This window comes from Thalassophryne amazonica, chromosome 6, assembly GCF_902500255.1.
Source record: "Thalassophryne amazonica chromosome 6, fThaAma1.1, whole genome shotgun sequence".
NCBI classification, from domain to species: Eukaryota; Metazoa; Chordata; class Actinopteri; order Batrachoidiformes; family Batrachoididae; genus Thalassophryne; species Thalassophryne amazonica.
Window position 1 is genome coordinate 18,715,261 of NC_047108.1, and position 17,586 is coordinate 18,732,846.

The window sequence follows — 17,586 nt, forward strand, 5'->3', positions numbered from 1 at the left end:
CAGGATCTGGGAGAAGCTCTCCGAGAGGTGGGAGTTGAAGACCTCGCTGACAAAGGGTTCCGCCAGTCGTTCCCAGCAGATCCTCACGATACGTTTGGGCCTGCCAGGTCTGACCGGTTTCCTCCCCTCTCAGCGGATCCAACTCACCACCAGGTGGTGATCGGTCTACAGCTCAGCCCCTCTCTTCACTCGAGTGTCCGAGACACGTGGCCGAAGGTCAGATGATATGACTACTAAGTCGATCGTCGACCTCCGGCTCAGGGTGTCCTGGTGCCACGTGCACTTATGGACACCCTTGTGCTCGAACATGGTGTTCATGATGGACAAACTGTAGCTACCACAGAAGTCCAACAACTGAACACCACTCGGGTTAAATCGGGGAGGCCGTGCTTCCTGATCACCCCCCTCCAGGTCTCACTGTCGCCGCCCACGTGGGCATTGAAATCCCCCAGGAGAACAATGGAGTCCCCAGTCGGAGCACTATCTAGTACCCCTCCCAGGGACTCCAAGAATGTTGGGTACTCTGCACTGCCGCTCGGCCCGTAGGCCAAGACAATATTGAGAGACCTGTCCCCGACCCGAAGGCGTAGGGACGCGACCCTCTCGTTCACCAGAGTGAACTCCAACACATGGCGACTGAGCTGGGGAGCAATAAGCAATGCAACCCCAGCTCTCCGCCTCTTCCCGTGGGCAACGCCAGAAAAGCGGAGCATCCAGCCCCTCTCCAGGAGTTGGGTACCAGAGCCCAAGCTGTGTGTGGAGGTGAGCCCGACTATCTCTACTCAGTATCTCTCAACCTCCCGCACAAGCTCAGACTCCTCCCCCCCTGTAATACCGTATTTACTCTATTAAACGCCCTGGAGGTGTGCCATTTTCATGAACGGGGCATTTATTGATGGTCATTTGTGTGATTGCATGCATGTTATACACAGTACAGCTTTTAGGTGTGAACCTACATGCGTACTGCATGCAAGAGAAGCAGCACACACTCAAAACGAATGTTATTTTCCTGCATGCAGTAGCTGTTACAAAATTACATAGAATGGCAGAAGACAAGAGGAAGCACCATGCTGCTCAAATTTTCAGATTGTAATAGAATAAATACGGTACACACATGTGGGAACTATGGATGAACAGAAGACCAACCTCCACACTAACCAAGAAGCATCTGGTTGCTCAGTCTAACATCAGGAGAAGGAAGCTACTATCAAAACTGGAGATCAGGAGACTACTGCAGTGTGGTACTGAGGAGCAGACCCTGGTAGGACAGAGTAGTGTTAAGGAAGCAGGTGATACCACTATGATACTCCCATGACAGATGCATCTACTGAGCTGAGGATGAAGACTGTGGGCAGACTAAAGCAGACATTAAAAAAACAGTTTTATTTGTTATTATCTATCGTCCACCTGGTCGTTACTGTGAGTTTCTCTGTGAATTTTCAGACCTTTTGTCTGACTTAGTGCTTAGCTCAGATAAGATAATTATAGTGGGCGATTTTAACATCCACACAGATGCTGAGAATGACAGCCTCAACACTGCATTTAATCTATTATTAGACTCGATTGGCTTTGCTCAAAATGTAAATGAGTCCACCCACCACTTTAATCATATCTTAGATCTTGTTCTGACTTATGGTATGGAAATAGAAGACTTAACAGTATTCCCTGAAAACTCCCTTCTGTCTGATCATTTCTTAATAACATTTACATTTACTCTGATGGACTACCCAGCAGTGGGGAATAAGTTTCATTACACTAGAAGTCTTTCAGAAAGCGCTGTAACTAGGTTTAAGGATATGATTCCTTCTTTATGTTCTCTAATGTCATATAACAACACAGTGCAGAGTAGCTACCTAAACTCTGTAAGTGAGATAGAGTATCTCGTCAATAGTTTTACATCCTCATTGAAGACAACTTTGGATGCTGTAGCTCCTCTGAAAAAGAGAGCTTTAAATCAGAAGTGCCTGACTCCGTGGTATAACTCACAAACTCATAGCTTAAAGCAGATAACCCGTAAGTTGGAGAGGAAATGGCGTCTCACTAATTTAGAAGATCTTCACTTAGCCTGGAAAAAGAGTCTGTTGCTCTATAAAAAAAGCCCTCCGTAAAGCTAGGACATCTTTCTACTCATCACTAATTGAAGAAAATAAGAACAACCCCAGGTTTCTTTTCAGCACTGTAGCCAGGCTGACAAAGAGTCAGAGCTCTATTGAGCTGAGTATTCCATTAACTTTAACTAGTAATGACTTCATGACTTTCTTTGCTAACAAAATTTTAACTATTAGAGAAAAAATTACTCATAACCATCCCAAAGACGTATCGTTATCTTTGGCTGCTTTCAGTGATGCCGGTATTTGGTTAGACTCTTTCTCTCCGATTGTTCTGTCTGAGTTATTTTCATTAGTTACTTCATCCAAACCATCAACATGTTTATTAGACCCCATTCCTACCAGGCTGCTCAAGGAAGCCCTACCATTATTTAATGCTTCGATCTTAAATATGATCAATCTATCTTTGTTAGTTGGCTATGTACCACAGGCTTTTAAGGTGGCAGTAATTAAACCATTACTTAAAAAGCCATCACTTGACCCAGCTATCTTAGCTAATTATAGGCCAATCTCCAACCTTCCTTTTCTTTCAAAAATTCTTGAAAGGGTAGTTGTAAAACAGCTAACTGATCATCTGCAGAGGAATGGTCTATTTGAAGAGTTTCAGTCAGGTTTTAGAATTCATCATAGTACAGAAACAGCATTAGTGAAGGTTACAAATTATCTTCTTATGGCCTCGGACAGTGGACTCATCTCTGTGCTTGTTCTGTTAGACCTCAGTGCTGCTTTTGATACTGTTGACCATAAAATTTTATTACAGAGATTAGAACATGCCATAGGTATTAAAGGCACTGCGCTGCGGTGGTTTGAATCATATTTGTCTAATAGATTACAATTTGTTCATGTAAATGGGGAATCTTCTTCACAGACTAAAGTTAATTATGGAGTTCCACAAGGTTCTGTGCTAGGACCAATTTTATTCACTTTATACATGCTTCCCTTAGGCAGTATTATTAGACGGTATTGTTTAAATTTTCATTGTTACGCAGATGATACCCAGCTTTATCTATCCATGAAGCCAGAGGACACACACCAATTAGCTAAACTGCAGGATTGTCTTACAGACATAAAGACATGGATGACCTCTAATTTCCTGCTTTTAAACTCAGATAAAACTGAAGTTATTGTACTTGGCCCCACAAATCTTAGAAACATGGTGTCTAATCAGATCCTTACTCTGGATGGCATTACCCTGACCTCTAGTAATACTGTGAGAAATCTTGGAGTCATTTTTGATCAGGATATGTCATTCAAAGCGCATATTAATCAAATATGTAGGACTTCTTTTTTGCATTTACGCAATATCTCTAAAATTAGAAAGGTCTTGTCTCAGAGTGATGCTGAAAAACTAATTCATGCATTTATTTCCTCTAGGCTGGACTATTGTAATTCATTATTATCAGGTTGTCCTAAAAGTTCCCTAAAAAGCCTTCAGTTAATTCAAAATGCTGCAGCTAGAGTACTAACGGGGACTAGAAGGAGAGAGCATATCTCACCCATATTGGCCTCTCTTCATTGGCTTCCTGTTAACTCTAGAATAGAATTTAAAATTCTTCTTCTTACTTATAAGGTTTTGAATAATCAGGTCCCATCTTATCTTAGGGACCTCGTAGTACCATATCACCCCAATAGAGCGCTTCGCTCTCAGACTGCAGGCTTACTTGTAGTTCCTAGGGTTTGTAAGAGTAGAATGGGAGGCAGAGCCTTCAGCTTTCAGGCTCCTCTCCTGTGGAACCAGCTCCCAATTCAGATCAGGGAGACAGACACCCTCTCTACTTTTAAGATTAGGCTTAAAACTTTCCTTTTTGCTAAAGCTTATAGTTAGGGCTGGATCAGGTGACCCTGAACCATCCCTTAGTTATGCTGCTATAGACGTAGACTGCTGGGGGGCTTCCCACGATGCACTGTTTCTTTCTCTTTTGCTCTGTATGCACCACTCTGCATTTAATCATTAGTGATCGATCTCTGCTCCCCTCCACAGCATGTCTTTTTCCTGGTTCTCTCCCTCAGCCCCAACCAGTCCCAGCAGAAGACTGCCCCTCCCTGAGCCTGGTTCTGCTGGAGGTTTCTTCCTGTTAAAAGGGAGTTTTTCCTTCCCACTGTAGCCAAGTGCTTGCTCACAGGGGGTCGTTTTGACCGTTGGGGTTTTACATAATTATTGTATGGCCTTGCCTTACAATATAAGGCGCCTTGGGGCAACTGTTTGTTGTGATTTGGCGCTATATAAAAAAAAAATTGATTGAATTGATTGATTAGAGACATTAACACAGCTCTACTCTCCTTCCCCACTATCAGCATTACAGAAACCAGTGAGCTCATATACGCCACTGCCACAGTAATCCTGGACACACTTGGGTATAAGATTGAGAATACCCCCCAAAGGGGGAGTCCTCTATGAAGAAGAAGATTGGAGGCCCAAATCTGGAAGGTCCTGAAGAATGTAGGCCAACTAACACAGGTACAGAAGGGCATCATGAGACACAGGTTCTCGATAGATAAGAAGTACAACAAGGTGTCCATAACTGAGGCCCTGGAAACTGCCAAAGGCTCACAGCTCTGGTTACTCAGCTGAGGAGATACACCAGAGAACCAGAGGCCAAAACAATAAATGGCCTGTTCTTCAATGACCCATCCAGGGTGTACTCCCAGCTGAAAGGGGAAAACGGTAACACAAGAATAGACCCTCCCAGAACTGAGACAGAGCAATACTGGAAGAACATCTGGGAGAAAGAGGCATCACACAACACCAATGACAAGTGGTTGATGGACCTAAGAGCACACCACAGCTACCTCCCAGAACAAGAAGCAGAGCACAGCTTGGATTTACTACAGGAAGGAACACCTATGACTCAGTGCCTCACACATGGATTCTAGAGTGCTTGACACTATACAAGGCTAACAGTGCACTGATATCTTTCATCAGGAACTCAATGGGGCTGTGGAAGACCTCACTGGAGGCCAACTCCAAGGCAGCCGGTCAAGTCACCATCAAGTGTGGAATATAACAAGATGATGCACTGTCCCCGGTGCTGTTCTACATAGGCCTCAATCCCTCAGCCAACTCACCACAAAGAGCAAATATGGGTATCAATTCAGGAGTGGAGTAACCATCAGCCACCTCCTGTGCATGGATGACATCAAGCTGTGGGCCAAGAGTGAGCAAGACATTGACTCACTGATCCACCTCACCAGGATCTACAGCGAGGATATCGGCATGTCATTTGGATTGGACAAGTGTGGCCAAATAGTGGCAAAGAGAGGGAAGGTGATCTGGACTGAGGGAGTGGAGTTGCCAGAACGCAGGATAGCAGACATACAGGATAGCTGCAAGTACCTGGGAATCCCACAAGCCAATGGGAACCATGATGAAGATGCAAGAATGTCAGAAACAGCCAAATACCTCCAGAAGGTAAGACAGGTGCTGAGAAGCCAGCTCAGTGGTAGGAATAAGAGTCGAGCCATCAATACCTACAGTACACCCTACCAGTCATCAGATACCCAGCTGGGATAATACGTTGGCCACAGGAGGAGATAGATGCCACTGATGTCAAGACATGAAAACTCCTCACAGTGCATTGAGGTTTCCACCCAAAGTCCAGCACCCTGAGGCTCTATGAGCAACGCAAGGAAGAGCGAGGATAAGTGCGTATTAGAGCCACAATCCAGAATGAGATGAGGAGCATCCATGAATACATCAGAAAGATGCCCCCCCCGCCCGAGATCAGCTACTACAAGAAGAGATATCATGGAAGACCAAGCCCCTCCATGGGATATATCATCAACAGATATAGGAGGTGGCTGACATCAAGAAAACCTACCAGTGGCTAGAAAAGGTTGGACGAATGGACAGCAGAGAGGCTCTGGTCATGGCAGCACAAGAACAAGCCCTAAGCATCAGATCCATAGAGGCAGGAGTCCACCACAGCCAACAGAACCCAAGCTGCAGGCTGTGCAAACCTGCCCCAGAGACAGTCCAGCACATGATGCAAGATGCTAGCTGGGACAGCACACACTGAGAGGCACAACCAAGTGTCCGGAATTGTGTACAAGAACATCTGTGCCTCATATGGATTAGAACTCTCCAAGCCCTGATGGGAGTTGCCACCAAATGTGGCTGAGAACAACAGGGCTGAGCTTCTGTGGGACTCCAAATTCCAGACAGACCAGCAGCTGCTGGCCAACCAACCAGACATAGTGGTGGATGACAAGGGACAGAAAACAGGAGCTGTGATAGATGTGACAATCCCAGCTGACAGCAACATCAGAAAGAAGGGCCACGAGAAAATAGAGAAGTACCAAGCTGAGAAGCCAGCTCAGTGGCAGGAATAAGATCTGAGGCGTCAATACATACACCCTACCAGTTATCAGATATCCAGCTGACCACAAGAGGAGATTGATGCTACTGATGTCAACACAGCAAGACATCTCAAAATCCTTGGAGGTTTCGACCCAAAGTCCAGTACCCTGAGGCTGTATGAGCAACGGAAGGAGGGAGGGCAAGGATTAGTGAGTGTCAGAGCCACAATCCAGGATGAGACAAGGAGCATCCATGAATACATCAGAAAGACGGCTCCCAACACCAGTTGCTACAAGAATGACTCAGGCAGCTGAAGACAGATGGTGATAAGGAACAGGAGGAGGAGATATCATGGAAGACCAAGCCGCTCCATGGGATGTACTGTTGACAAATAGAAGAAGTGGCTGACATCAAGAAAACCTACCAGTGGCTAGAAAAGGCCGGCCTAAGGGACAGCACAGAGGCTCTGATCATGGCAGCACAAGCACAAGCTCTAACCACTAGATCAATAGAGGCAGGAGTCTACCACAGTCGACAGGACCCAAGTTGCAGGCTGTGCAAATGTGCCCCAGAGACAGTCCAACACATAGTAGCAGGATGCAAGATGCAAGCTCAAGCTGCAGGCACAACCAAGTGTCGGGAATCGAGTACAGGAACATCTTTGCCACATACGGATTAGAAGTCCCCAAGTCACCACCAGAGGTGGTTGAAAATGACAGGGCTAAGGTCCTGTGGGACTTCAAACTCCAGACAGACAAGCAGCTGCTGGTCAACCAACCAGACATAGTGGTGGTTGACAAGAGAAAGAAAACTGCAGCTGTGATCGACGTGCCAATCCCAGCTGACAGCAATGTCAGAAAGAGGAAGCACGAGAAAATCAAGAAACACCAAGGGCTGAAGGAGCAACAGGAGCAGATGTGGAAGGTAAAGTACAAGTGGTCGCAGTGGTAACAGGAGGACTTGGAGCTTTAACTCCCAAACTGGAAGAGTGGCTCCAGCAGTTTCCAGGAACAACATCAGACGTCTCTGTCCAGAAGAGTGCAGACTGAGGAACAGCTAAGATACTGAGCTGAACCCTTAAAACCCCAGACCTCCTGAGTCACATGGAGTCAGAATAAAGCCGACCTGGGCGGAATGGAAAAAAAAAAACAAAATTCGTGCCACATCTGGGAGGGAGTAAGGATTGCAGCAGACAGCTGTCCGAGCACACAGACTGCGCTTCGACCCGCCCAAAATGATTTGTGTACACACCAGGCACATTAAACCTCATTTGAACACAGTGCAGATGTCTGTGGAATAGATTAGTATTACCCAGACAGCTGTCAGAATGCAGTGAGATTATGTCAAATGCACTTATATCGCCGTACGAGCGAGGTCCGATCACAGGTGGAGCAGATATATCCCAGCAGTGCACTCGCGGTGCACTTGTGGTGCGTTCATATAAAATAATACAATAAAACTGAAAATTCTGTCACTTTGTTGCCAAAAACAAAACAAAAAGGAAGAAAGAAAGAAAATATCAGTCAATTGAAGACAGAATGTTTTCATTTATTTATATTTTATTTTTCTTTTCATTTTTGCTCACCCAGGCTTTCAGCTAATGCTACATCTTTCATTGTGTTGCTACCTCCCACCACCAGGGGTCACTAATAAACCTCTAACATAGACATTTACATGTATTTGCCTTTTATTCTTTTATTTTGTTTGATTCTTTTATTTCTTTCTTTCTTTCTGATCACATGATAAACGTGCACATTATTCTGTGTGTGTGAGTTGCACTTTTCAGCTGATTTCATATTCTGTGTTTGCTTCAGTGAGTTCTCCCTGGGGGCCGCTGCACGAAGGAGCGCCATCAGGCGAAGGGTCGGGGCTTAATCAGATTACACCGCTGAACTGGGTCAGTAACTAACTGGGTTAATCAGGAGAAAATCACCAGTTCACTGCCGGATCCCGAGAGGACTGACTGTGTATATATATATATGTATATGTAGATATATATATATGTATATGTAGATATATATATATATATGTATATGTAGATATATATATATGTATATGTAGATATATATATATGTATATGTAGATATATATATAAACGCAACACTTTTGGTTTTGCTCCCATTTTGTATGAGATTAACTCAATGATCTAAAACTTTTTCCACATACACAATATCACCATTTCCCTCAAATACTGTGCACAAACCAGTCTAAATCTGTGATAGTGAGCACTTCTCCTTTGCTGAGATAATCCATCCCACCTCACAGGTGTGCCATATCAAGATGCTGATTAGACACCATGATTAGTGCACAGGTGTGCCTTAGACTGCCCACAATAAAAGGCCACTCTGAAAGGTGCAGTTTTGTTTTATTGGGGGGGGATACCAGTCAGTATCTGGTGTGACCACCATTTGCCTCATGCAGTGCAACACATCTCCTTTGCATCATCTGTGAAGAGAACACCTCTCCAACGTGCCAAACGGCAGCGAATGTGAGCATTTGCCCACTCAAATCGGTTACAACGACGAACTGGAGTCAGGTCGAGACCCCGATGAGGACGACGAGCATGCAGATGAGCTTCCCTGAGACAGTTTCTGACAGTTTGTGCAGAAATTCTTTGGTTATGCAAACCGATTGTTTCAGCAGCTGTCCGAGTGGCTGGTCTCAGACGATCTTGGAGGTGAACATGCTGGATGTGGAGGTCCTGGGCTGGTGTGGTTACACGTGGTCTGCGGTTGTGAGGCTGGTTGGATGTACTGCCAAATTCTCTGAAACGCCTTTGGAGATGGCTTATGGTAGAGAAATGAACATTCAATACACGAGCAACAGTTATGGTTGACATTCCTGCTGTCAGCATGCCAACTGCACGCTCCCTCAAATCTTGCGACATCTGTGGCATTGTGCTGTGTGATAAAACTGCACCTTTCAGAGTGGCCTTTTATTGTGGGCAGTCTAAGGCACATCTGTGCACTAATCATGGTGTCTAATCAGCATCTTGATATGGCACACCTGTGAGGTGGGATGGATTATCTCAGCAAAGGAGAAGTGCTCACTATCACAGATTTAGACTGGTTTGTGAACAATATTTGAGGGAAATGGTGATATTGTATATGTGGAAAAAGTTTTAGATCTTTGAGTTCATCTCATACAAAATGGGAGCAAAACCAAAAGTGTTGCATTTATATATATATATATATATATATATATATATATATATATATATATATATATATATATATATATACACACACACACACACACACAGACATGCAGTGTGTTTTATGGCTTTCGGGGATATTACGCACATTAGTGGGTCCCAAACTGGGGCAGAGGTCCCTGAGGTGTACGGACGCCTGCAGGCAGATGTGGGCTCTAACACGGGTCCATTTGATCTGGGTCACATGGGAACTAGATGCTGTGATGTCACTGGATTTCACTCAGAAAAGACTTTTTCGATGAATTTGATCAAATCCATCCTAAAGAAAACAGACATGACAACATCAGCTCCAGACGAACTCATTTAAAAACTCGCTGTTTGAACATTCCATTCTGACAGCCGCGGTTCAGGACATAAATATTGAAGCTTGTCTTATATTGGGTGTCGATCACACAGCAGATAATCAATACAAGCTCAGCTCTCTGGATGACAGTTATATGGAAGTTTGAATATTTGCGGGTGTGAGTGTGTGAGGACGTGCACGCAAACAGCAGCTGTCTTCATGCTACACGTAGCAATTTACAGCAGCTGAGGGAAGAAATGACCTCCAACCAGCAAACAGATGTTCCGTCTCATTGTCCGTCTCTTGTCTCTGGGTGAAACACGTTGATCCTATTTGCAACCAAGTCCTCCAAACATCATGCACGTCCACAAATTAACAAGCCTGACTTCATCAAAATGTTATTACAAAAACAAAACAGTTGTACGGTTTCTTCTTCCATTTTGATGCACCACAGAAAGCTTCTCCTGGATCCTCCAGAGCTCAACCATCTTGGCCCTTTTCATGGATTTCACACTGGAAAACCTGGTTCTGGTCCACAGGCTTGGATCCAGTTGGCAGGTTTCTGTTGAAAGCTTGAGGAGTTGTTTGCAGCTGTGTTGTCGTGGTTGACCACCCAAGCTCAGAACGCGCCTTTAGTCCCAGACGGACCTTGTGAAGTATCAGAGGATCTCCTTGTACTGGTTCACAGTTTGGTGCTTTGGTAGGAATTCAAAGTGGAAAAAACACTTTTCCAGTGACGACTCTGTCACCTGATCACATCCAGGAGATGCTCTCCTGAGCAGTTCTGGATTGTCCTTGAGCTACTGGATATTGGGCCATATTTGGTGAAGCTCTGTTGAGAGTGTTTGTCAGAAGGATCCATCCTCAGCTGTTGAACGGTTTGTGTCTCTGTGTGTTTGTGTGTGTAGATTCTGGGTTATGCAGACTACGCCTTCACCTCCATCTTCACTGTGGAGATTCTCCTAAAGGTAAAGACTGCAGTTCTGTGCCCTTCCTGTCCGTCAAATATGTGTGTGTGTGTGTGTGTGTCTCGGTCTACTGCAACGTTCTTGAGACACTTGCAATGTTTACATTGCAAGTGTACAAGGACTGACTGATTTTTGATCTGATTGAATTCTGTCCGATTGGTGGATCAGATTGTCTTGTTTACATGAATGTACCCTAAAGTGATCCTTGCTGTGCGTGATTACATGCACCATGATTACCATCCGATTCTGTCAGTAGAGCAATCCCATACTGCTTTGCGTTGTGACATCTGCCATTTGTGACATACACAAATGAGTTGTACTGTACTATACTGTACTGTATTACTGTTATTCTTTGCGTGTTTCTTTTGAAACTGCAGCATCAGAGGAACATGCTTCTTCTTCAGGACTTGTTCAGAAAGAGACGAGCGCGGCGGAATGTGTTAAGCGATGTGGCACAGAGCACTGTTACATCATGTACATGTGTAGTAAAGCCGTAATGAAAGAACCAATGATTGATTAAACAGCTGATTTACGTGCCAAATGAAAATGAAGCCTTGGAGATCAGCCGGAGCTTTGAGGAAACGCTTCATTTCCCTCAAAGAATGGGACTAACTGACAGAACACACAGCCACATGCAGGTAGGTTATTTCTGAACGTCTGTCATTTTCATTGACCCACAATCGATAACATCACATCTACCAGATTTATGATTTCTGCTAAATTTTCTGTGGCTTTTATGTAGAGCCCACTATGAAATCTCACAGAATTTATTTCAAACAATGAACTATTTCAAAATATGAGAATAAAGCAGTTTCATGAATAAATGAAACAAACTGTGTGTGTGAGGACTTTTTATATTTCCTACTTAATTTACTCAACTAAAACAAGTTGTGTTTGCTTTTAGATTTTGGAGCATCAGTTGCAAAATGCCTGGAAACACCCACGATGCCAATGTTTTGTGCCATTCAGAACTTTTTGAGAGCTCATCTCCTGAAAACCGTACCTTTCAAACTTTTCTTAAGAGAAAAATGTCATATCCACTACACCCTGTGCTTTACCCCTGATTTATTCTTAAGGATATAATGACTCATTAAACATCAGAATTTAAAAAACATAACTATTTTCTGTTTTAGGGTGTGAAAACATTGAGGGAGAAGACGTACGACTACAAATCATTGGTGACCCTGCAGATCCGCTCCTCGACTGCTTGATGAAAGGCTTCATAAATTCTACAACGCAAGCAACAACTGGTTGGAGAATGCTGGTCACTTTGATGGCATCTTTCCTCAGTCTGGACCACAGGTCTGGATGCAGAGCAGTTCCGGTGGGAGCAGTACAAGGATGGCATTGAAGGAGTACATGTTCAATCAGTTTCCTCCCTGAAATTGTTATCTCCATTAACAAAAAAAAAACCAAAACAAAACAAAAAAAAATCTGACAAACACATTTTCTCCTTTTTAAAATAAAGTATAGAAGAAGAAATAACTTTCCTCCATGTACATATATAAAATAAGAAACTAAGAAACTGGCAGGACCACAACAATCTGGTTAAAAATAAAATATAGTCCTAAAAACATTTATTCACTTACATCAGAGCTCGGCATTACTTCTTAACCCTCTGGGGCCGACGCCATCATATATGACAGCTAAGACCAAGCTTTACTTGGTCTTAGCTTACAAATAACTTTTTAATGATATGAGATAGAAACTTACTTTTTTTTGCTGAATAGTTAACTCCGTGGACCTTCGAGCCAGCCATTGGCCATCTTTGTACTCCTCATAAAAGCTGTGTGATGACATGCGCAATGTGAGTGGCCAATTGGAATTGGTTCACCGTCACATGGTTTTCCAAAATCCAGTCGTAGGGCAGATTCACCTCACGTGAAAAGCCAAAGATCGTTTTCAGGAGTGATATGTTACTAGTTGGCCCGTTTGAATAGCCCCCTGAGTGTTCCAATGAGTACATACTATTGGGCTCCAAATGCGCCCTGCGCCGTTACGCACAGTGATCACTGAAAGCAGACAGAGCAGACGGAGAGCCTCTGATGACAATCTCACATGCTCAAACAAAGAGTGTGTAACTATCAGGATTGCTCCTCTAGTTTGCATGTGAATGTTACTGGATAACTCTGTTGCTTTTACCATGAAGACAAAAAAACACATAGACCATTTCGTATATATTGTTCAAAATTTGTGTTTATTGTTTGAACCTTTTTGTTGTACAGTCTTTCACACAAGACCTCAAATTACCTTTATAAACTGTCAGAACAGTTGTTTATTATAGTTTGCTGTGTGTTTTGAATAAATGTGTGTGGAGAATTATTTTTCCGCTTTACTTTTTTCTTTCTTATTTTTGTTTGTAAGCCTTTATTACACTTATAAAACACAACAAAAGCATATATATTATGAAAGCACAGGTTGTCCTGAAAAAAGAGACCTAACACTTGATTGTGGGATGCAGGTTGAGCTGTTAACAGCAATAATAAAAAATTTTCGCCAGGCAAGTGAACTGTCCAAAAAATGCCCTCGGACCCCAGAGGGTTAAACTGGAATTACTGTGATGTCAGAACATAAAACCAATCCCTAAAGGCAGCTCTTTTTGTAAGCACAAAAACATACTGACAGGAAAAAATGGAAGAAACTAAACATCAGGACCAGTTTCTTATATTCAATTTTTACATGTTGCGTGGACTGTAGTCAAAGTTTCCACTGTTATTTTGATTATTCTGAGTGTGCAGATGTGGCAGGTGGGAACTTGGGTCAGGTGGTCAGGCGGCTCGCTGTGATTGGTGATGGACTTAGTAGAGGACCTCGCTGAGACGTGTGCACATCACTTAACAGAGGTTAACTCACCTGTTCCAGACTAACATGACCCCAATGAACAACTTGAGATATGTGCCAAAATCTCTATCCAGGACAAACAACCCAAAAATGACCATGCCCTTTTAAAAAGTACCCACGCCCTTTTTCATCCCAAGTGTTACTTCAAATACAGCTGTATTATGTTGTAGCGGCTATAGATTTTCCAAGGTATTGAATATGTTCAGAATGACCAAGACATGTTTGAGAGGGTCAAAGAAAAGTGTAAAATTTCTATTGAGGATTGAGAAAGGAGAGCTCGAAGACCATCAAACAGTTGCCCTATAATGCTTTCAGTTGAGTAGGTACTTTCTTCCATAAACCTGGAAAGAAGCCTGTCTTCTTGTTCCAGATTCCTCTTATGCTGCTGTTGCATGTTGTCCAGGAAGGATCTCTGCTGGGCTGACTGATCACCCAGGAGCTTGGCATCACCAGATGATGGCTTTCGTTCTAGAAAGAATGTATAATTACACTTAGCAAAGAAAAAAATGCTTATGTTTTTCTCTTTGTGGATCTCTCACAGTCCTGTATTATACATCCTGCTTCTGTATTCAAATATGTTGTAACTCATCCACACGGCTTTTGATTTCACAAAGCTCAAAACAGGAAAACAAAACTGAAATGAATATACGAGGTTTGTGAGAAAAGTATCCGACCTTTTTATTTTATGCAAAAACTATATGGATTTGATTCATATGTTTTTACGTCAGCCGAGCTTGAACCTTCATGCGCATGTGTGAGTTTTTCCACGCCTGTCGGTTGCATCATTCGCCTGTGGGCAGGCTTTGAGTGAGCACTGCTCCACCCCTCTCGTCGTCATTTCATTGCGAGGAAATGGCGGAATGATTTGGGCTTTTTTTCCATCAGAATTTTTTTCAGAAAATGTTAGAGACAGGCAGCTGGAAACCATTAGAAAAATTTATCTGGCTTTCGGTGAAAGTTTTACGGGCTTCACAGAGAATAAGGAGTGTTACTACAGCTTTAAGGACTGACCACAATGGCGCACGGCGTGCCGCGCTCCGAGCCGCCATCGAGAGGCAGAAACCACCACATCATTTCTAAACGGATCGCTGTGTGGAGCCGGGACCGTCATGTGGAAGTTCTATGGTTATCACAAGAGCTGGACATCAGCCATTTTCCGGCAGATTTCACTTTTAACAAGAGATTTTGTCATGGAAAGCCGCGCGGAGGCTTCGCGCATCACGACCGATTCGCTGATGAAGCGAGACAAAGGAACACCTCCGTTTCGGAGTGTTAAAGGACAAGTTGGGACATGCCTATCTCGGCTTTCAGTGTTTACCAGTCGAGTGAGTATAAGAGAAATTGTGGAGAGCTGGGCATGTCCCAACTTGTCCTCTCTGTCCTCTGCCCTCTCTATCATATATTAGCGTGTGTGTATATATGTATAATGTATAATAATGTATATGTATAATGTGTGTATACGGTGTTTGGTAAATACCTGTCTGCAGTCTAGGCTATATCAGAATATTCTGTTACTGTTAATCACAATACGAATATTAAAATACGTCAAACCATTTGTCCTGTATCATATAATGAATGATTCTTCATATGTCTATAAATGGTCCTTGTCTATGAATAGTCTTTTTTCTGTATGTGAATAGTCTTTTTTGTGTCTGTGAATGGTCCTCGTCTATGAATAGTCTTTGTTTGTGTCTGTGAATGGTCCTTGTCTATGAATTGTCTTTTTTGGGTCTGTGAATGGTCCTTGTCTGTGAATAGTCTTTTTAGTGTCTGTGAATAGTCTTGTGTCTGTGAATGGTCCTTGTCTATTAATAGTCTTTGTTTGTGTCTGTGAATGGTCCTTGTCTATGAATTGTCTTTTTTGTGTCTGTGAATGGTCCTTGTCTGTGAATAGTCTTTTTTAGTGTCTATGAATGGTCCTTGTCTGTGAATAGTCTTTTTTTGTGTCTATGAATGGTCCTTGTCTATGAATTGTCTTTTGTGTCTGTGAATGGTCCTTGTCTGTGAATAGTCTTTTTTGTGTCTATGAATGGTCCTTGTCTGTGAATAGTCTTTTTTTAGTGTCTGTGAATAGTCTTTTTTGTGTCTGTGAATGGTCCTCGTCTATTAATAGTCTTTGTTTGTGTCTGTGAATGGTCCTTGTCTATGAATTGTCTTTTGTGTCTGTGAATGGTCCTTGTCTGTGAATAGTCTTTTTTGTGTCTATGAATGGTCCTTGTCTGTGAATAGTCTTTTTTGTGTCTATGAATGGTCCTTGTCTATGAATTGTCTTTTGTGTCTGTGAATGGTCCTGGTCTGTGAATAGTCTTTTTTGTGTCTATGAATGGTCCTTGTCTGTGAATAGTCTTTTATGTGTCTATGAATGGTCCTTGTCTGTGAATAGTCTTTTTTGTGTCTATGAATGGTCCTTGTCTGTGAATAGTCTTTTATGTGTCTATGAATGGTCCTTGTCTGTGAATAGTCTTTTTTAGTGTCTGTGAATAGTCTTGTGTCTGTGAATGGTCCTTGTCTATTAATAGTCTTTGTTTGTGTCTGTGAATGGTCCTTGTCTATGAATTGTCTTTTTTGTGTCTGTGAATGGTCCTTGTCTGTGAATAGTCTTTTTTAGTGTCTATGAATGGTCCTTGTCTGTGAATAGTCTTTTTTGTGTCTATGAATGGTCCTTGTCTATGAATTGTCTTTTGTGTCTGTGAATGGTCCTTGTCTGTGAATAGTCTTTTTTGTGTCTATGAATGGTCCTTGTCTGTGAATAGTCTTTTTTTTAGTGTCTGTGAATAGTCTTTTTTGTGTCTGTGAATGGTCCTCGTCTATTAATAGTCTTTGTTTGTGTCTGTGAATGGTCCTTGTCTATGAATTGTCTTTTGTGTCTGTGAATGGTCCTTGTCTGTGAATAGTCTTTTTTAGTGTCTATGAATGGTCCTTGTCTGTGAATAGTCTTTTTTGTGTCTATGAATGGTCCTTGTCTATGAATTGTCTTTTGTGTCTGTGAATGGTCCTGGTCTGTGAATAGTCTTTTTTGTGTCTATGAATGGTCCTTGTCTGTGAATAGTCTTTTATGTGTCTATGAATGGTCCTTGTCTGTGAATAGTCTTTTTTGTGTCTATGAATGGTCCTTGTCTGTGAATAGTCTTTTATGTGTCTATGAATGGTCCTTGTCTGTGAATAGTCTTTTTTGTGTCTATGAATGGTCCTTGTCTGTCAATAGTCTTTTTTGTGTCTCTGAATGATCCTTGTCTATGAATAGTCTTTTTTTTTTGTATGTCTGTGAATGGTCTTTTTTTGTGTCTGTGAATAGACTTTTTTGTGTCTATGAATGGTCTTTTTTGGTGTCTATGAATTGTCCGTAAACCCCTCCAACATGCTGTTTTCATCTGTATCTGTATATATGAGAGCAGTAACTAACGTGATACACTAAAGTGAACGAGGGTAAAGAGCATTAACTTGATGACAGACTGTGTTCATGAACTTTACAGTATCACTCCCTGTTTTATTCAGTAAATCACTCCACTAATAAACACCTGGGATAACTTAACATGAACCTCCAACATTAACTTTAAATAAATCCACACATTTGGCTAAAAGTACGTCTCGTAAAAAACTGGGACAGTGGTATGTTTACCACCGTGTTACATCACGTTTCCTTCTAACAACACTCAATAAGCATCTGGGAACTGAGGACACTAATTGTGAGTGTCATGATTGGGTATAAAAGGAGCATCCCCAAAAGGCTCAGCCATTCACAAGCAAAGATAGGGCGAGGATCACCACTTTGTGAACAACTGCGTGAAAAAATAGTCCAACAGTTTAAGAATAATGTTTCTCAACATTCATTTGCAAGGAATTTAGGGATTCCACCATCTACAGTCCATAATATA

At 42.5% G+C, this 17,586-nt stretch overlaps 1 protein-coding gene across 1 annotated transcript in view; it reads left to right on the forward strand.

The window, feature by feature from the left end:
- The window catches only part of LOC117511419 (voltage-dependent L-type calcium channel subunit alpha-1D-like), a 183,882-nt gene that overhangs the window by 54,402 nt on the left and 111,894 nt on the right, over positions 1 to 17,586 (forward strand). Inside the window, 1 exon segment of the mRNA XM_034171447.1 lies at positions 10,811 to 10,870. Coding sequence (XP_034027338.1) covers positions 10,811 to 10,870 — 60 coding nt within the window.